General features: G+C 30.1%; 1 protein-coding gene and 1 long non-coding RNA gene across 2 annotated transcripts; both read right to left on the bottom strand.

Moving 5' to 3' along the window:
* Positions 1 to 10,018: 10,018 nt before the first annotated feature.
* On the bottom strand, positions 10,019 to 11,528 carry LOC105789904 (uncharacterized). The gene is made up of 3 exons (XR_001132370.2): positions 11,448 to 11,528; positions 10,772 to 10,843; positions 10,019 to 10,124 (listed from the first exon to the last, which is right to left on the bottom strand). It is a non-coding gene; the product is annotated as an uncharacterized LOC105789904 (long non-coding RNA).
* A 4,951-nt stretch (positions 11,529 to 16,479) lies between these two features.
* On the bottom strand, positions 16,480 to 19,335 carry LOC105789144 (RHOMBOID-like protein 2). The gene is made up of 5 exons (XM_012616393.2): positions 18,681 to 19,335; positions 17,615 to 17,778; positions 17,334 to 17,497; positions 16,952 to 17,202; positions 16,480 to 16,849 (listed from the first exon to the last, which is right to left on the bottom strand). The coding sequence occupies exons 1-5, from the start codon at positions 18,974 to 18,976 to the stop codon at positions 16,738 to 16,740; spliced, it is 987 nt and encodes a 328-aa protein (XP_012471847.1). The 5' UTR covers positions 18,977 to 19,335; the 3' UTR covers positions 16,480 to 16,737.
* Between the last annotated feature and the right edge of the window lie 4,425 nt (positions 19,336 to 23,760).

Raw genomic sequence — 23,760 nt, 5'->3', positions numbered from 1 at the left:
GAGACTGAGAAACAGAGAAGGATGAAAATGGTGAAATGTGATTCTTATTTTTTTTATATGTTTCATCTTTGTATTCGAGATTAAAAATCAATTCAATTATATTACAATTAGTAATATTATTAAATATAGTTTAATAATATAAATATTAATATGTAGGTTGTTTATAATTATTTCTGAATTAGATCGAAAATCAACCTATACATAATGAAAAATAAATTGATTCGTAAATCAGTACGAATATTTTGAACAGGATTTTATAATATTTAAACTTTTTTTATGTATTTTTTAATAATTCATTCTATTTTAACTGATCAATTTGAGAATTGATAGTTTAACTAATTTAACCACCGATCCAGTTCCAAAAACATTGATTTACATATATTAGGTAAATGTTTATGGATCAGACCAAAAGATTGTTAGTACAAATTTCCAGTGAAAAAAATCTCGAACACACGAACGAAACTCGAACAGAAAAAGAAGAAATAGGACAAGGCTCCAAAGCGTGTATCAAGTCACTATCTTTAAGGTTATATTTGCCTTCACCTATTTTCGGTGTGCAAATAAATTCCAAGCAAATTAACCTCGAGGATACAATGAAGCCGATGACTATTTGCGTTTTGCACTGACGAGAATAGCCCACTACACACTGAGCAATATATGACAAAAAACTCAATTTCTATAAAGGATTTCTGCAGTAATACTTTATAACATAATCTAATAATATTAGAAAATGAAGGAATGAAAGAAAGAATATTAGAATTTTTTGGTGTGTTTTCCAAATGAAATCACGTTCCTATTTATAGGAATTTTCATCTCTTCATATAGACATCTTTCATCAATAGGTGTCTTTCTGAATAATAATATCTTAAAAATAAACACATAATTATTCATTTAATATTATAACTATTCAAATAATATTATTTAAATAGTTATAATTCTTTTTCAAAAAATCAAATAATATAACTTTTGATTAATTACACCCATTCATTTATAGTTATTGGAACACTATAAATATTTGACAATGTTCCAACAATCTCCCCCCATTTTCAAAATATTTTGGATTTTGATATTATTGGAAATCAATTTGCATAAATGAAGGTATCTTACGATTGAACCTTCACTTAGCGAAAGCATGTTAAAGTTAATCGAAACTGCATGGTAGACTAAGCTTTGAACCAACTATTCCATTTGATTGACCGAACACATCTCACATAATGATTTCAACACCTGTCAATGCATAGTATCTAGGGGCACTATTATGGTCATGTGTCTATGTCCTCTTTTCATGAGTGGAATCATAGCTAAGCCCTTGAGCTCCTAGAAGCGGCCACACTTCCACTCACATAGATAGATCCCATCAAGAGTGTTCCCGTAATTATAACACTGTAACATATTTATGTTATGGGTCCATTAAAAGTACATTATTCATCATTCCCTTATTATTACGGATACCTAGCACTTTAATCTTAGGATGGATTTATTTATAGTGCTAACAGTCACATACTAATGATGTACTTTGTCTTATTGAATGGAAGACTTGACGTTATATCAAGCGTTGAGTCGAGTTTCCAACATAGGTGACTCTAATTAATGAGCTTGAGTCTCATCCCTTTTGAGGTCCTTTTTTACTGCATCTCTAGTAAGACTTTTTGTCAAAGGATCCGCCAAATTTTCACTTGACCTCACATAATAGTGATCACTCCATCAAAGATTAATTGTCGGACATAACTATGTCTTAATCCAATGTGTCTAGACTTTCCATTATATACTTGGCTATATGCCTTTGCTAGAGTAACCTCACTATCACAACGGATAGAAATAGGTAAAATTGGCTTAGGCCATAAAGGTACATCATAAAGCAAATTTCTTAACCATTTTGCTTCTTTAGATGCAACGGCTAATGCAATAAATTCCGCTGCCATGGTGGAATCAATAATACATGTTTGTTTCTTGGAACCCCAAGAAATGGCTCATCCACCAAGATTGAAGATCCATCCACTAGTAGATGCATGATCTTCCAAACTTCTAATCCAACTAGCATCCGAATACCCTTCTAAAACTAGAAGATATCTATTATAACACAATCCATAGTTAATAGTTTTCTTTAAGTACCTAAGGACTTTATTCAAAGCTTGCCAATGCAAACTACTTGGATTACTTGTGTACCTACTCAATTTTCCAACAGCATATGCAATATCTGGTCTTGTACAAGTCATTATGTACATAAGACAACCAATTAGACTTGTATATTTCAATTGATCAATTTTCCTACCAGCATTAGATACTAATTTTATTTAAGGATCCATGGGTGTAGATGCTGGTATACAGTTGAAAAGATCAAACTTTTTAAACACATTTTCAATGTAACGTGATTGTGATAAAGCTATAGTGCTTCCATCTCGAGTTATTCTAATCCCAAGAATAACATCTGCTACACCCATATCCTGCATAGCAAAGTTGTTTGACAAGAATTTCCTTGTGTTTTCTATTTGTTCCTAATTCGTGCCAAAAATGAGCATGTCATCTACATATAAGCAAATTATGACACATTTTCCATTTTTCAAATTTTCTATATATGCACTTATCAGATTCATTTATTTTATAGCCATTAGCTAAAACAATCTTGTCAAACTTTAGGTGCCATTGTTTTGGTTCTTGTTTAAGTTCATATAAAGATTTAACAAGCTTACATACCTTATGCTCTTGTCCTGGAACAACAAATCCTTCTGGTTGCTCCATGTACACTTCCTCTTCCAATTCACCATTTAAAAATGCAGTTTTAACATCCATTTGGTGAACAACCAAATTATATATAGAGGTAAGTGATATTAAGAGTCTAATTGTAGCAATTCGTGCTACTGGAGAATAGGTATCAAAGTAATCAATACATTGTTTTTGTGTAAAACATTTGGTTACCAACCTTGCTTTAAATTTATCAATGGTGTCATGAACCTTCATTTTCTTTTTGAAGATCCATTTACAACCTATTGGTTTGGAACCTGGTGAAAGATCAACTAAGATCTAAGTTTGATTTCCCATTATTGAATCCATCTCATCATTTATTGCTTCTTTCCAAAAAGCAGAGTCTTGAGATTTCATTGCCTCTTCAAATGCAATAGGATAAGATTTCATATTATAACAACAAGACTTTCACATTTTCCTTCTACAAGAAACATAATGAAATTTGGTCCAAAATCTTTGACCTTTTTAATCATCTAACTTCTTAATTCTTGACAAGATTCATCATTATTATCAATTTTTTCCAATGAAATCTCATTCTCATTTGAAGAATGAATCAATTGTTGTGGTTGTAATTGTCTTGATATAAAATTAAATCTATTTTCATCAAAAATAGCATCTCTTGATTCAATAACAGTATTAATTGAAATTGAATCATTTGGTTCAATTACCATGAACCTATATGCCTTGCTATTATGTGCATAACCTATAAATATGCATTCAATTCCTCTTTCACCTAACTTTTTACGTTTAGGTGTTAAAATTTTGACAATAGCTCTACAACCCCAAACCTTCAAATAATTAAGGTTTGGTTGCCTTTTCTTCCATTGTTCATAGGGGGTTATTTTAGTTTCCTTATTAGGAACTCTATTCAATATATGACAAGTTGTTAGAACAGTTTCTCCCCAAAAACCTTGTCCAAGACCTGAATATGATAATATTGAATTTACCATTTCATCAAGACTCTATTTTTCTTTTTAGCTACACCATTTTGTTATGGTGTGTAAGGGGTTGAAACTTAATGGATAATTTCAATGGATTCAAAATAACTTGGATTATAATATTCTCCACCTCTATCCAATCTTAAGCACTTGATAAATGATTCACATGAAGTTCAACTTCATATTTATAAACTTTAAATTTATCAAACGCTTCATCTTTTGAATGCAATAAATATACATAACAATATCTAGAACAATCATTAATAGAAGTAACAAAATATTTCTTTCCACCTAATGTAAGAGTATTATGCATGTCACATAAATCACTATGTATCAAATCAAGCAATTTTGTTTTCCTTTTAACCTTAGGGAAAGGGTTTCTTGTAATTTTAGTCAACATACATGTATTGCATTTTCAATATTATTATTAAAAATAGGAATTAAATCTAACTCATACATGTCATTCAATTTTCTATAATTCAAATGACCTAATCTATAATGCTACAAACAAAAAGATTCAACCATATAAGCATAAATAGTATTTTTATTCTTATTAATGATATTGAGTTTGAACATACTCTCATACATATACCCTTTCCCCACAAAAATTCCTCCCTTAGACAAAATAAACTTATATGCCTCAAAAACAAGTTTGAAACCAAACTTATTCAACAGACTCCCAGACACTAAATTCTTCTTAACTTCTGGTACATAATATACATTATTTAAGGTTAAAACCTTTCCAGAAGTGAATTGTAGTTCAACAGACCCTTTGCCTTTGATTGCTACGATGGAAGAATTTCCCATGTACAAGACATTGTCATTTTCACATTGTGTGAACTTTGTGAACATGCTTTTATCTTTGCACACATGTTTGGTTGCTCCGGTATCAATCCACCATGTATTATCATCTTGTGCCATATTAATTTCAGATATCATTGCAATGAACTTTTCGTTATTATCAGCCTTAGAAGATGATTTATTCTTTAAAAATCGACATTCATTCTTGAAATGTCCCGACTTTCCACAATGATAGCATGAGCCCCTTTTTTTTGAACTTAGGTGCTTTATCAGTCTGTTTGAACTTTCTCTTGAATGTTTTAGTAGTTTGTACTTCCTCCGTAACATGCACTTTGGCATTTTCAAAATTTAGGTTCAGATCTTGTTTTCGATATTCTTCTTCAATACGAAGATGATTTGCCAAAGCCTCAAGAGATATTTCCTCTTTCTTATGTTTTAGACTTCTTTTAAAGTCTTTCCAAGATGGAAGAAGTTTGTCTATTATGGAGAATACAACAATCATTTCATCCATTTTCATATCATATTGCTTGAATTGATTCAACATCTTTTCAATATCACGGAATTGTTCCATAACAGAACGACCATCAACCATTTGATAATTATTGAAATGACTGACAAGAAATTTCTTACTTGTAACATCTTTAGTCATGTATCTTGTCTCCAATTTGTCTCATAATTCTTTAGCGGTGACCTCGTTTTGGTAGGTGTCGAACAAACCATCAGATAAACCATTCAATATGTGGCTCATGCACATGTAATCAGCATTGTCCCATTTTTTCTTTCTCGGGTTGCAGCAACAGATTCATTATCATTCTCTTCAAGTCTTAGAGTATCCAAAACATAAGAAATCTTCAAAGCTGATAATAAGAAGTGCATCTTTTTCTAGCATCGTCGAAAATTGCCACCATCAAATCGATCAAGTTTGACAAAGTTGGAAGCCAACTCCCTTAGTGTTCCACTTTCATGTGTTGTGGTAGTCATCATGAATTATATAACCTTAAAACTGCTAGTACAAATCTCCGGTGAAGAAAATCTCAAACACATGAACGAAACTCGAATAGAAAAAGAAGAAATAGGACAAGGCTCCAAGGGGTATATCAAGTCACTATCTTTAAGGTTATATTCGCCCCCACCTATTTTCAGTGTGCAAATAAGTTCCAAGCAAATTAACCTCGATGATACAATGAAGCCAATGACTATTTGCGTTTTGCATTGACGAGAATAGCCCACTACACACTGAGCAACGTATGACAAGAAACTCAATTTCTATAAAGGATTTATGTAGTAATACTTTATAAAATAATCTAATAATATTAGAAAATGAAGGATGGAGAGAAAGAATATTATAATTTGTTGGTGTGTTTTCCAAATGAAATCACATTCCTATTTATAGGAATTTTCATGTCTCTTCATAGAGACATCTTTCATCAACAGGTGTCTTTCTGAATAATAATGTCTTTAAAATAAACACATAATTATTCATTTAATATTATAACTATTCAAATAATATTATTTAAATAGTTATAATTCTTTTCAAAAATCAAATAATATAACTTTTGATTAATTACACCCATTCATTTATAGTTATTGGAATACTATAAATATTTGAAAATGTTCTAACAAAGATATACTTAGTAAAAAGGTAAGATATATTTGAATATTTGTAAGCTCTATAAAATGAGTTATCCTTTCAAAATGTTGAAATAAAAATAATCAAATTAATAAAATTATATTTTGACCTCTTAAAATTTATAATTCAATTCTAATCCTCACTAAAAAGATTTCTAGATTCCCCTATATATGCCAGTAGAGAAAGGGTATGAAAGAGTCTAGAACCAAGATGAAAAAGAGACTCTCATATTATGGAGTACTTGTGTGTATTTATACTAAATTCTAAAGTTATTGAGGAGGTTATCCAAAGATTTCCCAATCATTAATTTTTTAGTCTACATCATTAAAAAATGTCCAACAAGCTAAATTGCGCATAACTCGTTGTGTTTGATAGTTAACTGCTTTCTTACAACATTCAATCAACCATTAAGTTCTTCAATGGTACAATTGGTTATTTTGGATCGAAAAATGAGGAAAAAAAAAGGCGATTTCGTAAATCTACTTGTAAAAATTAAAATTACGTAAAAGTACTAAAAATACACTAAAAACACTTGAAAACAAGTTCATTAAGAGATAAACAATGTCTAATTTGACAGATCAATTTATGGCATATCACTAACTTGATGATTTAATTAAAAGAAAACAAGCTTTATTATTTTAAATCTAAATAAGAAACATATATATTTATTATTTTATTTGTGGTTTATTTAATAAAATTTGTTTATTTATTTTAAACAAAATTTTAATTGTTCAACAATTACACTTAAGTACAAGTATCTTATAGCTTTCCAAAAGCACTCACACATTTTGAGTATAAATATAATTATGTATTATTTTAAAACAATTTTACACAATAATAATAGTATTTCAATTTTATGTGATATATTTTAGTTTTAATTTGTATATTATTTTATTATTTTATTTTTAATTATTTGAAAAAAATTACTATAAATAATTTCCATACATCTTGACCTATTGAATTACATAATGTTGGTTATAAACTATTTAAAATAATTATTTGATATATCGTTTATGGAGTTTTTAAACTTCACAAGCGAGTTGAGGTATATGAAATAATTTTCCAACTTTATATACTAATTTTAATTAAATTATATAATATTTATTATTAATTACTTCTATTTAACCAAAGATCAACAAATGATAATGATAAGTACATATTTAATATTAAAAGAGAATAATCATATAAATATAAAATACATGACTAATTATATAAGGGAAATTATTTGGTACACAGTTAGTGGAGTTTTTAGATTCTACAAATAGGGTTAGGCGGTTGGCAAATGTCTTATAGGGGTATAGTAAATATTAAAAAAAAAGACACGTGTCAATTTTTCAAGGTTGCTTGTGGAATAAAAAAAAGTAAAATGTGGTGTTACTAATCCATTATATAAATTTATATAATATGTTTATTTTTCTCTTAATCCTATCAATCAATAATCTATCCATCAATGTTGAAGCTGTGAAAAAGAGACCTAGGGTGTTTGATGATAAGGTTGTGCATAAGTCGAAAAACGGTAATGGGTTAGCTTTTCAGTTAGAGAATCAATTTGTTTCGTCTTTTTCTATATCGATAGACTTCAAACTTGGAGCCTGTCGAGAACAATGATTTGCATCGCTTGGAATTGTTAGGGTATGGGCAATGCCCGATCAGTCCTGGTCCTTAAGGACCTCATTTCTGCTCACAAGCCTAATGTCTTATTTTTTGTCTAAGACATTTGTTTCATCTAATAAGTTGGAAAAGAGTTCCGTTAGTTTACATTTTGATTCTTGTTTGTGTGCTGACCGCCTAGGCTGAATCAATGGACTTGCTCTCCTATGGGATAAAGAGACTAATGTAATATCCCTAACCTAACACCCCTTGAGATGGGAATAGTGTTATTTCGAGATTGCACGTGTTAGGATTTTCAAAAGAAATAAAATAGGAATTATTTGTGTTAGTTGAGAAAGTAGTTGAATACCGGAGAGAATTAAAAAGACTTGTGTATGGAGAGAAATTAATGTGGGATATAGACTAAATCGTAAGAGTATGAAAAGTGTTAGAGAAGAAGCGTGAAAATCAAAAGTATAAATGATTAAATTGAATTGGAGGGAAAAATAAGAAAGACTAGAAGTGTAATTTTACCAAAGGTATATAGTAACTCAAGGTCAAAATTGTAGATATTTTCAAGGGGTAAAATGGTATTTCCTTAATTAGATAATTATGGGAAAATCTTACCTATGTAGACAAAATCTCCACCTTGGATTAAATTGAAAATTGAGAATAAATCTCCACCATTGGATTAAAATGATGATAAATAGATTTTGATATAATATTTTAATGGTTTATTTATTAAATTAATAAGATATTTTGATGGAAAAGTGTAGAAAACTCTTTCTTCTTCCTTACCATCATTTCATGAAAGGAAATGAAACTTTTCTTTCCAACTTGGTCCTTTCCACCATTTTTAACCAAACCAAGCTTGAAAATTTCAAATATTCCCATAGATTTTTAGTAAAATCAATAGAGCAACTTCATAGTAAGTTTAGTTTCTTGTAAAAACAACTAATGCTCATATTGGAGGAGAGAGAATTGCGAAGTTAGGGTTTTGTGTAATAGTACAAGGTAAGGATGATAAAGTTTCATCATTAATCTATTGATGTAACACCCCTCGCTCAACTCGATCACCGAGTTTAAGTTACAGAATGTTACATTTGTTACCGAAGCAACTACAGACGAAAATATCAAAAATAATTCATTTAAACATACAAACATTTCACAATTACAGTCATAGTAAGAAAATTAGACTTTTCAAGATTCAATCAAGCTTACGAGGACTTGATTGCTAATTCGAACATGAAATAGGGCCAAAGTGTAAAATTTTGAAACTTTGAAACAAGTATCTATACCCCTGAAAGGTATTGATACCAAAATTAGCTTCGATGTTTGAAAAATTCATCTTTAAACCACAAGTAATTATACTTGACTTATTGTACTGATACTTTTTAATGAGTACTGATACCAAGTTCTAGTATCGATATTGTTTTACGATTTTGTTTATTTTGTAAAAACTAGTCAAAGTATAAATGTATCAATACACTTGTAAAGTATCGGTACCCTAATGTGGGGTATCAATACTTTAGTCCAATATCAGTTCTGTTTTGGCATTTTTTTTGTTGAAAAGCTATTTGAAAAGTGCCAAGTACCGATACCTTCATCTAGGGTATCGATACCTTGGAGCCAAAGTGTCAAAAACTCCCATTTTGGTCCCCTTTCATGCCCAAACCAAAAACATAAGCATTTGGTGCATTGAAGCACTTTAGTAACCTACATTAAGACCATTCCAAACATACACACCAATCCATCATTTAACATATACCAAAATCATTCTAAATAACTTGTCTTAATTTGGCACCAAAATACCTCAAACATCTTAATATAAGTATAACCTACCTATCATTCTTTCATTCATTCGCAATAACATATAATACTATGTAACACCCCCTAACCCCAAACCATCACCGGAATAGGGTTACGAGGCATTACCGGACATATCTGATAATTTACAATAATTCTTAAATAAATATCAAACATATTAAGATAAAATCATAAATTCATATAAAAATTACAAATTGACTTTTTTTTATAAAAATTTCGGCAGCATTTCTACTTACTTTTACACTAAACCTCCTGCAAATAAAACTATAAATTTTTACAAACATAACCAATTCAGCCAATTCAACCAATTCATTTCACATTCTTATTTTCTATTCTAAATGCATTCTAATCAAACTCAATTAATTCAATATCAATTTAAATTTATCAATGTACTAATTAATTTGGAATGGATAAATTTCTTTCATTAAAATTCTTAGATTTATAATACTAACATTTTTAGCTATTATATTCATAACATAATAACGTTTATACACATCCTATGTACATGCCACATTCTAAAAGAAAATATACATCACCAAAATTTGCTGAAGTCGGGTCTGGTTTTGGATATTGGCTCAATACTTGACTTCTACAACCTGCGCACGGAAACAACCGTACGCTGAGTATTTTTATACTCAGTGGTATTACTATAAATTAAACTATTTAATAATAATAAATTTTCAAATATTGACCATAATCTTTATAAATCACTTAAAAACCAAATATACATATTCATATCTCATTCCATAACTTTTAAATATATATATATATATATATTCATTCTAATTCAATTCATAATTTAACTCATACATTCTTTCTCGTATTTTTCTATAGTGACAAATCAACAATTTCATTTTCAAATTTTTATTTCAATTATTTACCCTATTAACAAAGATCGGACTCTGACAGATACGCGGATTCCACCCAAACACACCAGATTATCCAACCTAAACACACCCGGAATTATTTAAATCCTCCATAACACACCATGCCATTTGTATCCAATCTAGTCCGATAAGTTAATAGGGTATTATTTTACTTTTCCAATTTCGAATTCATTTCCACAGCAATCTCAAATACTCAAATAATTCAAAACATCTATTATTTCAATTCACATATATTTCAATATTTACACATATTCTTACTTAATTTCAAATGTTATCACTTACCTTACTTTAAATGCCTCATGAATACAATTTCAATATAGCATTTATTAAATAGATTAAGTTATAGTAATACAAACCCGGAATACGCGTTTACTCCTCAACGATCTTTTCTTTTCCTTTGGATGCCGATGCCTCGTTTTCCTTGTTAGCTACGAAAATAATAATTATTTTCACTAATAATTACAATCATTAATAATAATAATAATAATAATAATAATAATAATAATTAAATTTTATTCAATTCCTACTTATTCCCAATTTAATTTTAACTAAGCTTACTTATTTTTTTTTCTAACTTAATTCACACTCTATTTCTACTCAAATTTCTTCTAAACTCAAATTTATCTACTAATTTTTCAGCATTTTTTTCACAAATTTCAAATTTCCTCAATTTAATTCCTAAAATTCAAAACTTATAGTTTAGTTCACAATTTAATCCTTTTATCAACTCTAACTAGAAACTCTATCAAATAAACCCTCAATTCCCTCATTTATTCAATATAAACCCTAATTTAAGGCTTTTTATAACTTAATCCCAACTATGTAAAACTTACAACTTAGTTTACAAATCAATCTTTTTATCTATTCTAACTAGAAATTCTATCAACTAAACCCCTAATTTAACAACTAGTTCAAAATGAATCATGTTCAAAAACCTATGAACTTCCATAACCTCCACTTAATTTCAACAAAACTTTGTTTTAAAGCTTCTAAAACATCAAAATGAAGAGAAAAGGGCTAAATTTAGCTTACCAATTAACTTGAAGCTTTAAAATCTCAATTTCCCCTTTTCTTTTTCTTTCCTTTTTTCTTCCCCTGTTTTTCGTCGCTTTCTCTGTTTCTATTATGTTCTTCTTTTGTTTCTTTGTCTTTTTATTTTACTTACTTTACTTTATTTCTTTTATTATAACTAATAATATTAATAAAAATAAAAATCTTTTACTTATTATTTAAGCATATATTTATTTTTATTACAAGTGTACCTATGTAATTATTACTATTACACTTGTCTTAATCTTTACCATACATTTGTCATCTATTTAATTTATATAATATAATACAATATAATATATTATATTATATAATAGAATAATATATATAAAACATAAAAATCTAAGATTTTATCACTTTTACAAATCCCATTTCTTATTAATAGCTTAATTGCCATTTTAATCCTTTTTATTTTTATTAATCTATAATTCAACTTTTACCCTAGATCACTTTAGTCCTTTTCTTAATTTCTCTTAATTAAACTAAATTCACCCAATTAATACCTAATTAAACACACAACTAGTCTAGTAAATATTTCTAATAATTATTTTCGAACTCAATTTACTAAGACGGAGACCCGATAATATACTTTTTTTTCCGATGCTTGTGAATTTTGGGTCATTACATACTATGTCATTTTGATATTCAATTCATACCAATGCACCATCAAATAATTCATGTCATATAACTGCCAAATTTTCCATACAAGTAATACTTATATCATTTAACAATCTACCATCGTATTCACATTATCATATAAGCATTACCAATTCAAAATTCAACATTCATCAAGATTCAAACCAAGACTACCATTCAAAATAACATATATTAGCCCTATATGCATGTCACATAACTGGACATAAAACTATCAAAAGCTACCAAATCAAAGGTTGGATAGTGTGATCTTCGAGTTAATCCGATTGACACATCCCACAAGCTAACAATTACAAAAAAAAAAAAAAAAACAACAACAACAGAGTAAGTATTTCGAATACTTAGTAAGTTCATAAGTAATGAATAACAACTTACCTCAATTTTACACATAAATGTAATAAATTACTCAACTTGATAACAGGCCTATACATGGTAATACATTTAACAAAGTGAGTCCCTCATAAAACATATTATATGACAATATAAACATTTAACATTTCAAGTCAATGATATTCATATGAAATTAACAATCCAATTACTATTTTTAGTATCCTTTCAACATTTAACCATCCATATATATTTATCATATGATTCCATTTTTTTTATTCTCGTTTTCCATTTTACCAATTAGCCCAATGAACGCTAGTAAATAAATTTGGATACACGGGTAAATACACCACACCAAAGAGCATTGTAGTGCTAAACAGAGAGCACTGAAGTGTCAAGCAGAGAGCACCAGATGCTAAGCAAACAGCTTCGAAGTGCTAAATAGAGAGCACCAAAGTGCAAAACTCGTACAAGCGCGTAAAATTACCCTATTGGCATGCCAATTGTTTACTATGTTCACACGGGCATTAATATGGTATTCTACCCCTTGAAATCATTGTAGTGTCATGATGTACATATCATCTCATCTTAAAAACATTTCGTATCCACTCGATACATCATATATGCCCTTAATTGCCACATACGCCATACAATTTAGTCAATACAATCCCAAAAATCATTAAATTCACATCAACTCAAATAAAAAGTAAAATAAAATATTAAAAACAATAACAAGAACTAATATAGTAAGTTCCATATGAACTTACCTGTCAAAAACAACACACACGTGAGGGCTAAACTACAATTTTTCTTTTTCCTTGGTTATCCCCGGTTGATTTAATTCACGATCTATCTAAAAATTTATTTCAATTTATCAATTCCAAATACCTTATAACATTTAGTTATATGCATATGACATTATAAAATTTTATTTTTAGAAGTTCTCAAAATTTTTAGATTTTATTCAATTTAGTCCCTAAAACCGAATTTGTCATAATCTTTCAAACTTGAACTTCGATTATGAAACTAATCTCAATTTCATCCTTCTACAATCCTCTAATATCTATCTTTATAGAAATTCCATGCTAGTTTCGAATTATTCACACTTTAGTTTCTATGTTCAAAACTAACAAATTTCACTTTACAAACTAGTCATTTTTCATATCTAAGCTTAAAATCTAACAATTTAGTACCAAAAGCTTCAAATTCAACAATGGTAACATTTGAAAAATTTAACAGTTTTGAATAATAAAACAAAAGTTAGCTAAATCGAGCTTCTACGATCTCAAAAATATAAAATTTACTTTGAATCCCTTATCATGCTTATGGTCGAACCTTTGGAGCTTAAAAATACATCCACCAATCGTCCACTACACTTAAAAAATGGCCTATTTTCCATTTAAAACCTTAATTTATTTACTATATAAATCTTTTAAACCTTTGGCCAATTAAAAATTTATAGCGATTAATTTTTTCACTTTTCAATTTAGTCCTTATAACTTAACTAGCCATCAATTCAATAAAATTAAGGGACCAAAACTCAATATACCTCTAAATTAGACTTGTAAATATTAAATAATAATATTTATGGGCCCAGACATCAGAAATGGGGTTCTGAAATCACCGTTTTCGACACCACTAACTTTCAGACGGTTACAGTTTATCATTATTTTAATATTAAATTTTGTGCATATGTGTTATGTTGATTAAGAGAGAGAGAAGAAAGGTGAACTTCAATGTGTTGACAAAGGGGGGAAATAGCTAAAGAGTGAAAGAAGAAGAAGAAAGCTCATCCAAGCATTTGGTTGTAAGTACCTCAAAAGTTTTACCTTTACCTAATAAAACCTAAGTAAAAATTTTGTTAAATTTGTCATGTAAATATTTATGAGATTAATATATAAAATAACATGTTAATAATTGTTATGAAATTGATCTAAAGTTAAAAGTTGATATAAGTTTAATTTAAATAACAAAGTGAATAGATTATGTTTCTTGATGTAAGGACTAAATTGCAATGTGTATAAAAATTAGAGGACTGAAATAAAATATTATAATAGAAAGGTTAAATGAATTTTTAATTATATTAAATTATATGCCAAGTGAAATTTTGATGATTATTGAATTTCATGAGATTAATGACTAAATTGTAAAAAGTATAAAGCTTGCATTGTTATTAATTGTTTAGTGAATGTGATGATTTTAACATATTAAATCTTGATGTAGACAATATTTGAAGTAGGATATAGATGGCATGTCATTAAGAAATCTTATGTGTGCCAGCAATAGTGGCATTTTGATGCAATTCAGCAATACCGCACTTCAGTGCGAATGATAATGACACTTCGATGCATTTCAGTGACTTTGCACTTTGGTGCAATAGCAGTGTACGCACATTTGTTCTAGTGATTCAGTGTTCTATCCACATATCCTTATGTCCTATTAAATCTATATTTGGGCTAAAATGAAACGGTAAGTGAAATTTATTAGTGAATTGATGAGTAACATATAATAAATAGTTTTGAGAATCTTAATGCTTAATGTCTACTTAATTCCATTTTAATATATCATAAACAAGGTATTTATATGTTTAATATTGATTACTTGCAAAGGCAAAGCTTAATTCTTGACTATTTACTAAATTTTTACAAGCTTAATGCATTATTTTTTCAATGCGTAGGTAAAGGCTCGACTTAAAGCTTTAGAGTGAAGTTATCATCTTAACTCATCTCATCATATCTTGAATATTTTGTTAGCTCTGTGACCTTGGTTGAGCTTTATTTGGAATATATGTTGATTTGATGGCGTTTTATGTTTTATAATGTTTAGAAATATTGGGGAATGATTGGTAATGGTTTTGGCTTGATTTTAGGTGTTTCGGACATGTTTTGGGGGCCCTTGCACACTTATTTCTCAACAAGTCAGGCTTGTATGAATACAAGTAGACAGAATGCCCCAATGAACAATTTCAAGGCACTTGTATCGGTACAAGTCATGGTTGTATCGGGACAACTAGTACAGATCACCTAGTTTGGCCTGTTTTGCTCTAAAGAAGTTCCGAATGTGTTCCAATTGCAACCAAATTTTGAAAATAGCTTGAAAATGACTCGGACCACTCCAAATGAGCTTAATTTGGTTAAAAATGAATTGAATTTTGATGATGTTCAAGTTTAATGCTCTTAGTGTCCAAGTGTGACACTCGTTGCTCGGGTTAGCCCAAGTAAGGAGTGTTACAACCAATATCTCAACAATCAGTTATAGAAATTACATTGCTGCAACTGTGGCTGATGAGTTGTTGGGTAAATAGCGTCTCACGGGATTCTACGGTTCTCCCGAGTCTACGCGTAAAGCTGCTAGTTTTGCTCTTCTTTGTTCTCTAGCAAGTACTTCAGAGTTACCTTGGGTATGCATTGGTGATTTTAACAATCTCCTTTCTCTTAATGACAAAAGGGGTGTAGGTGATTACCCGACTGCTTGGCTTGAGGGGTTCAAGGACTGCATTTTGGATTGTGAGCTTGTTGAAATTCCATTAACTAGGTTTCTATTTACTTAGGAAAGAGGTCGGGGGTCTGCTGCTTTTGTTCGGGAACGCCTTGACAGAGCTTTCTAATCAAGGGCGGGCGGCTTTATTTCCTTTTCATAGTTTGTTTAATTTAGCTTGTTCTTATTCTGATCATAGTCCAATAAAACTGCATGGTTCAACGATGGCTCCATTATGGCGTGTGAATACAAATGGCTCTCGCTTGAGGGTTTTATGAGGGTGATTCAGGAGAGTTGGAGATGATCGGATCTGAGTGAGGTTATGGATAAGGTGGCTTGTTGTGCTGCTTCTTTGCAAGATAAGAACCGCTCCTCTTTATCACATACTATCGGCCGATTGAACGATTTAATGCGGAAACTAGAGATATTGTCTCTAATAATTAAACTTTCATCCTTTAATGTGCAAAGAGACAGATTATAGATACGACAACAGAGAAAGTAAATATTGATCTCAGCACAGACAAAAATGCAAAGCCAAAACCTTTAGCTAAAACTATAGGGAAAAACTGAAAGATATTCTTGTATTTTCTTCAAGTAAAATCGCTTATAATATATATTTAGACCAAGCTGTGTATAAAATGTCAAATCACATAACAACAGTGTATAAAATAACTCGAAGTCTAAAAACTAACCATGTACGTATGTATGTATATATATACACATAGGCACGTAACAACACCAAGAAATTAACAAATGTAAAAAATGTAAAGGAAACCAGAAAAGAATCAGTGAACGATATGTAATAAAGGTCTGCTTAGTTCCCACAGTGCCATTTTGATGTAGGAACACAGCTCAGGTAATGGCACCAGCTGCAATGGTCATGTCCATTCTCTCCTCTAAACAGCATTACCAACCCCACTGTGAAACTGTCATCATTCGAAAAAGGAAAACAGAGGAGATTAAACAAACGGGACCAGAATTATAAACACGAGCTGCTAAACTAATAATGTAGGGTTGAGAGAACTTACCCAACAATGAGTAAAACCATAGCGATCACCAAAAATAGGTATTGGTATGCCTTATGCTTAGATGTTACACGAGCACCGGCAGGAAGATGTTTACGTCCCACCCACCCGAATTGGGGACGAAGCAGCAAAACGAACCCGAGGAGAAAACCGGTTAAGAAACCTCCAATATGCGCAAAGTTGTCGACGTGAGGAAGAATCCCCACTGCTAAGTTAATGACAATGATGACCATGAGTGTGATCAGAGCTGCAGCCTACAAATTAAGGTAAAAAATCAATATCCTCTATTACTTTTCAAGCCACATGAAAAAAGCAATCACCTATAACCCTGGTTTCCCTTCATTGCATTTCTAAGTAGATAGGAACCCGAGGCAACTAATATTACCTTATTTGTATAGATAGTCCAATTAGTCAGCAGCTCCGACAACATTGCTCCAAGAAGGCCAAATAAAGCACCAGAGGCACCAACAGAAATGCTACGTTGAATGAAAAGAGACGATAGTACGCTACCACCAAAACCGGACAATAGATAGATAAGCCCAACACGTACTGCCAGGATAAAGAACATATGTCAATTAAAAAACCAACCAAAGACTGACAAAACGCTTATAAATGTTACATATTCTAGAAATATTATACAATTGCAAAAGGGAACAGATAACATACTGAATCCAAATTGTTGCTCAAGGCGAATTCCAATGAAGATCAAGCTCAACATGTTTGCAAGCAGATGAATAACACCAGCGTGCAGCCAGATGCAAGTGATAAGCCTCCACGCTTGATTGCCATGCACTACCTTGTCCCAGTTTAAGGCTCCCAATTTTTCCAATCTGAAGAAGGAGAAAGAACAACATAAAATTACACAACTCGCGATTATCAACGACGACATGGCATAATTAAAAAAAGGGTTGCTAAGCCATAAGGATATAACATGTTCGACTTCATTTACATACCGAATGACAATAGCCAAAACCGAACTTCTACCCAGTTACTATCAGAAATATTAGGATTTGCATTAGACCATACAAAAACAAAAATAAAGCTACAAATCAACTAACTTCATTAACCAGTCCTTGATTTCCAGACAAAGTTCATTACCCAAATTAACAAAGCAACTAACTTAAGTTCCTATAAAACCATTAATCCTTAAATTAACAAAGCAACTAACTTCATTACCCAGTCCATGATTTCCAGACATGCCATTTTTTAACAAAGCTCAAATTTGACTCAATTGATAGCTCGACCGAGTTCGAGTCTTTCTTCAAGTAGTTTGCAAGCACCTTTACACCCCTACTATAGACAAAGCAAACCATGACATTTCATATTGAGAATTCCTATTGCTGCTAAATGAACAAGGAAGAGCAAATCTAATAATAAATCAATCAAATCAGACACAAATTTCCAATAGAATCAAAATAAATCACAGATTGATATATCCTTTAGCATGATCCAAGGATAATCCTATAGAAGATCAATTGGGAACTGCAGTTGAATCATCAAATAATAACTTCCTACATGAACAACTTCTAAAAGATACCAACAGTCCATATCTAAAACTTGCAAGCAATTTTTTTCCCCTTCTTTAGAATTGAAAGCTGCAAAAGGACCCTCAACTTCAATTCCAACCCAATTTCCCATCACATTAAAAAAAAAAAAAACTGAACAAAATCTCAGAAAACCAGAGACAGCAAAAAGAAGTGAAATTTAAAGATAGGGGGAACATGGTACATACGTATTAGAAGAAGGACCAAAGAGAGGATTTTCTTTCAAAGGTTCAAAAGAAAGCCTGCCAAGGAACCTAGCCACACAACCACCTTCAAATCCCTGATTGTTCCTAGGACAGTTATTAACATACATCACCACAACAAAAACAGCAACATTAGCCACTACAAACATTGGAACAAGCCATGAAGTCCATTGTTTTTCATTATTTTCCACATAGTATGAAGAAGAAGATGATTGGTTATAGCTATTCCCCCTGTTCTTCACATTACTTCCTCCTCCTCTTTCAAGATCCCCACTTGCCATTTCTCCTTCAAAAACCAAAAAGTCCCTTCCTTTTTGACTCTTTAATGAACGAAGTTGTGATCTTTTTTTTCTGGGTTTTCTTGGGGGGATTGAGTTGAAGTTTATATGAACTCAAAAGAAGAGTGGCTTAAAAGAAAAATTGATGACTAGAAATGGGAAGAAAAGGAGAAAAAATAATTGGGTTTTGCTTTGTTTAAGTAATTGGTGTTGTTAAAGCGTTGAAGTTAAAACATGGGAGTGGTTTTCTTTCTAAATTTTCGCTTTGGTTTTTAGGATTTGGAGCACAGTCTGTCTCTTTCTATTGTTGGGGGATGAAGCTTCTCGGTAGTTTTGTCAGTAAAGCGGTGGGGGTTGATAGGGTAACCTAACTCCTCTATTTTTAATGCAATAAATAATATATGGAAGTACTCTATATGAAATTATTAACATACCCCTATCTTCAACAAAATTTAGACCTGTTTTTGGAGTAACGATAAAATTAGCCCTTAATTTTTACATCTTTTATCAATTTGATCCTTATTCTTTTTAAAGTTAAATTTAGTCAATGCTAACTAAAACATTATTCTTTTAAAGATGTTAATGTGCCAACTTGCATGACAGTGCATGTATATTTTATTAAAAATCAAGATTCAAAAATTATAAAAGTTCAAAAAATAGCATGAAATGCATATAGATTGTTATCCGGTTATTGTATTTAAAAATTAATATTTTAGTCAGTGTTTTCATTTAAAAATACAAAATTTAACTTTTTAAAAGATTGATGGTCAAATCCTACACTTTTTAAAAAGTTGATGACCAAATTTAGCTCAAAAAAGAATAAAGACCAAATTGATAAAATATGTAAATATTAAGAGCTAAATTTATTATTATACCTTTAATTAAATCTTTCAAAAAACTATTCCTCTAATCAAGTTGCTCTACCAACTTAGGTATTTTAAAATATTTATCAGTTTATACATATTTTAAAAACATTTTAAAATATTTTGAATTATTTATTCACTTAAATTGGATTTAAATTGGTATGATAATCCAAATAATAACTTGATTTTTAAATAAATATAAATTTTTTAATGAAAGCAAAATTATCTAATAAAAGATGGAGAGATTATTACTTGGGGAAAAGGGAGATTAGGAGACAAAATGATGATTTGAAAAGCAATAAAAAGGTTTTAATCCTTTTTAGCTCTTCTTTAATCATTTTAATATATTAGAAAGGGCAAAAGGAAAAGCTTAATCATGTTTTCTTTATTACTATTATAATATATTAATATATTTCAAATATAATCAATATAATTTTTAATTAATTTGAATTCAGCCCATAAACACCTTAATCATATTTAACTCCATCTTTATTTTTCTTTTATTTCAGTCATTTATTTTATTTTTTAACCTCTCTTTCATTTTTCTTTTTTCTTTGACCAATTTAAATTAAATTTTAAGTTTGGTTTACCCATTTTTCCTAATGTTCTTTTAAATTTTAAAGGATCAAAATATATTTTTACCATTAGATTAACCCACTTTTCTCATTTTAAAATTAGTTTATATAAATTTCAAAAAAATTATATATTATTAACTAGCTCAAGTCAATATTGATTCCAAGTACAAGTAGAAAAGTAAAAAAAAAATAGTTTTTTATTTATTTATATTTACACTTAAATACTTCACTTATTGAGTTGGATTTTTCTTTTCCAAGTTGGAATTATAATGATTTTGAATGCATTTTTCAAATAGGATGAGATCACATATTTGGTGGAATTATGTAACCTTTAGATCAAGAATTATATTTCAAAACACAAGTCTTTTTCCAATGGGGAAACACATGTTTTTTTTCTTCTTTTAAATTGCTTTCATTAATTTCCAGAAATTTCAATTTAATCAAATATCATAGCGGTTTTTTATACTATGAATCAAATTGTATTTTGCTCCGTCTATTAAAAAGGGGCAAATTAGTCCTTTCTGTAAAAATTTTATGCTTTTGTACTGTTAAAATCTGGCATAACTAACAAAAAAATCAGACAATGACACTTGGTGTGCCACGTATACCTCATGTTGATATACAATAACTAATTTAGAAATAGATAAAATTTTTAATAGAATGACTAATTTGCTCTTTAACGTACATGAATTAATTTGCCTACCTTTTTAGTATAGAGGCCAATATGTAATCTAACTCTTAATACGGAGACCTACATAATACATTTACCATCAAATTCGACTTTGATTTTCTTAATTCACTTTTGAAATTACAAAAATCTATCATTATCACACATTTTTATTTGTTTATTGTATTTAATTTAATTTTAAAAACTTGTGCAATTTTAAAAAATAAAATTAAGTTTGTAATTGATATTTCTAATAAATTTGCAAAAGAAAATTTAAATTTCAAACATATTGGGAAATAATATTGATTATATATAAGTCCAAAGTTATGACTAATTCTACAATTGAAAATATTTAATAAAGAAAATCACAACTTAAATGTTGAAGTTGTGGATGATAATTGTTCGTCATTTGTAAGGATGTAGACGTTTATTTGGGTATAATTAAATTTAGTTTGCAAATATTATGTTATGTTTATTTGGGTAATAGTTAGAATTTTTTTATATTTTTTATTCAATGCTAATCATTCTTTAAATAATTTCTCTGTAACATACAATATAAATGAAGTTAGAAACAAAAACTAGTGTGAAAAGAAATCCTAAACCCCACATGAAATCTCTAAACGCGTTTAGGGGACTCGAGGCCCTTTTAAATGAACATTTATCTCTAATGTCGTGTTTTAATTTTTTTTGATATAATATATAATCTCGCTATCATCATTATTTTTATATTAATCACAAATCAACGCACCAGCTATTTAAAGTGCCTTTAATTTAGATATGATGAAAACGCAGAGGCAAAATGGAAAAAGGAAGGGTGACGCAAGCTGAGATTAGGCGGAGGCGGAGGGAATAGATGATGAAGTTGGTTGTAAGAAGCGTGTGCGTGTGCGTGTGCGTGTGTTTATCAATATGTATGTGAAATATGAATCGAATCTGCAGGAGAACATGCACAAATTGTGTTGAAGTATGAGTTGGTGAAATGGGTATGGTAGGCTGCCTTGCTTGCTTCCAAGCTACTCTCTCATCTACATCACGTTGCCATTTGTCTCTCATCTGCCCCCTTTTCTTTTCTTTTTTATGACTTTTTTCCCTTCAGTCCCTCTCATCCACCAAAACCACTTTTAACCTCTGCCTCTCATTCTATATTTATGTGTCATGTGGGAACTTTCCTTTCTCATTTTCCATCTATGTTTTGTACCCACTTTAAATTTAGTATCTCTATGCTTCTTTATAGAGATAAAATATATTTAACCCCTAAATTTGATAGCTTTCTTTTAATTTGATCCTTAAATTTTTTTTCCCCAATAGTCTTGAAACTTAAGTTGGAACTAAATGTTTGTTCTTGTCCTTTTTATATATAAAGTTCGTAATTCATTAAAAATTTGAATACAAATCTTTTACCACTCTTCCGATTACTTAGTATTTGTATTTGGGTTAAGTTTAAAATAAAAGGAAATAGTAAGGTTGAAAACTATTGCTCACCTCAGCTTTTATTGTTGAACCAAGACAGGGATGATAATAATAATTCCTTTTGAACTTTGATTAGTTATGTCTGGTGTTAATCAACAGGTCCACCTCAATAAAATAAACGCATTAGGGATGCTCTCTTCTCCATTTTACGTTTTATTTCTTAATAAAACTGAGATGGATTGACAACAAGTGGCATTAATTTCTAGCCTTAAAACTCATAATTAAACACTAAGCATCCCTTTAGCAGGCGATACGAGAATATTTTAGAAGCATTTTGACAAAAATTTGTCCCTGCCTTCTAAGTATTTTTCAATTTTTTTAGTGTTTTATGTTAAAATACTTTCAGAAATTACTAAATTAAATAATTAGTGATTGTTCATGATTCTCAATGCATTAAATAAATTTTAAAAAAGCTTATTTACAGATTAGATAAAAATGAAATCTTTAATAGAAGTTACATCCAAGACGAACATTATAAATGTAAACTGTTTTTCACTTAAATATGTTGGACGTCCAATGATGCAAATCTTTATCGATTCATAATTTATCTTAAAAAATTCACAAAAACGACCTATTCAAGAGCAGAGTTGAGCAATTCAGATCAACCGAGATGAATTTAAATATGGAAATTTGGACTTCAAACCAGCCTGACCCAAATTATTATTTAAATTTAATTATAAAAACATTTTATTTTTAATAAATAATAAATTAGAGTCATAAAAGAATCAAGCTTGGCCAACCCAAGTGAGGTCTAAAAGAGCCATTGGATCCACTTTCCTATGTCTCAAGTCTCAACCCAGGGGCCAGGTTTTAGGTAGCTGAGTTGCCCATTCCATGTCTATAATCACTTACTTAAAGCCTAAAAGCCTTAGACCTAGGCCTAATTCACAAACCATAATCACAACCCACTTCTCTAGAGCCACTTCAGGGGCTTAGGCCGTAGCCATAACTACCCTGCTTCTATTTCTTGGTTTGCCTAAGTTTCACAATATGAATAAACTATGAACGACAACAACAATCAGGTTTTGACTAACTAAAAGTTGAAGCTAAAATAAATAAAACCTTGATTTTGTTATACAACTCGTTATGGTATTCATGAGGAAAATGGCATCTAAACCGAAAACGATCAAAAGATTCGCCATCGCCATTCACTACCATGACACACAGGAGGCCATGAAGGAGAAACCAATTAAAAGGCAATAAGCTCAGGAA

The sequence above is a fragment of the Gossypium raimondii genome, chromosome 2 (assembly GCF_025698545.1).
Source record: "Gossypium raimondii isolate GPD5lz chromosome 2, ASM2569854v1, whole genome shotgun sequence".
NCBI classification, from domain to species: Eukaryota; Viridiplantae; Streptophyta; class Magnoliopsida; order Malvales; family Malvaceae; genus Gossypium; species Gossypium raimondii.
This window is presented reverse-complemented; position numbering and strand designations above follow the sequence as displayed.

What these genes read in the sequence shown, in the direction of transcription:
- LOC105789144 (XM_012616393.2), bottom strand. Translation starts at nt 18,976, where the DNA reads ATGGCAAGTGGGGATCTTGAAAGAGGAGGAGGAAGTAATGTGAAGAAC. An exon ending in TTTGGTCCTTCTTCTAATAC is followed by an intron (nt 17,779 to 18,680) that starts GTATGTACCATG and finishes CTCCTTCTTCAG; the next exon opens with ATTGGAAAAATTGGGAGCCT. An exon ending in GGACTATCTATACAAATAAG is followed by an intron (nt 17,203 to 17,333) that starts GTAATATTAGTT and finishes CTTAATTTGTAG; the next exon opens with GCTGCAGCTCTGATCACACT.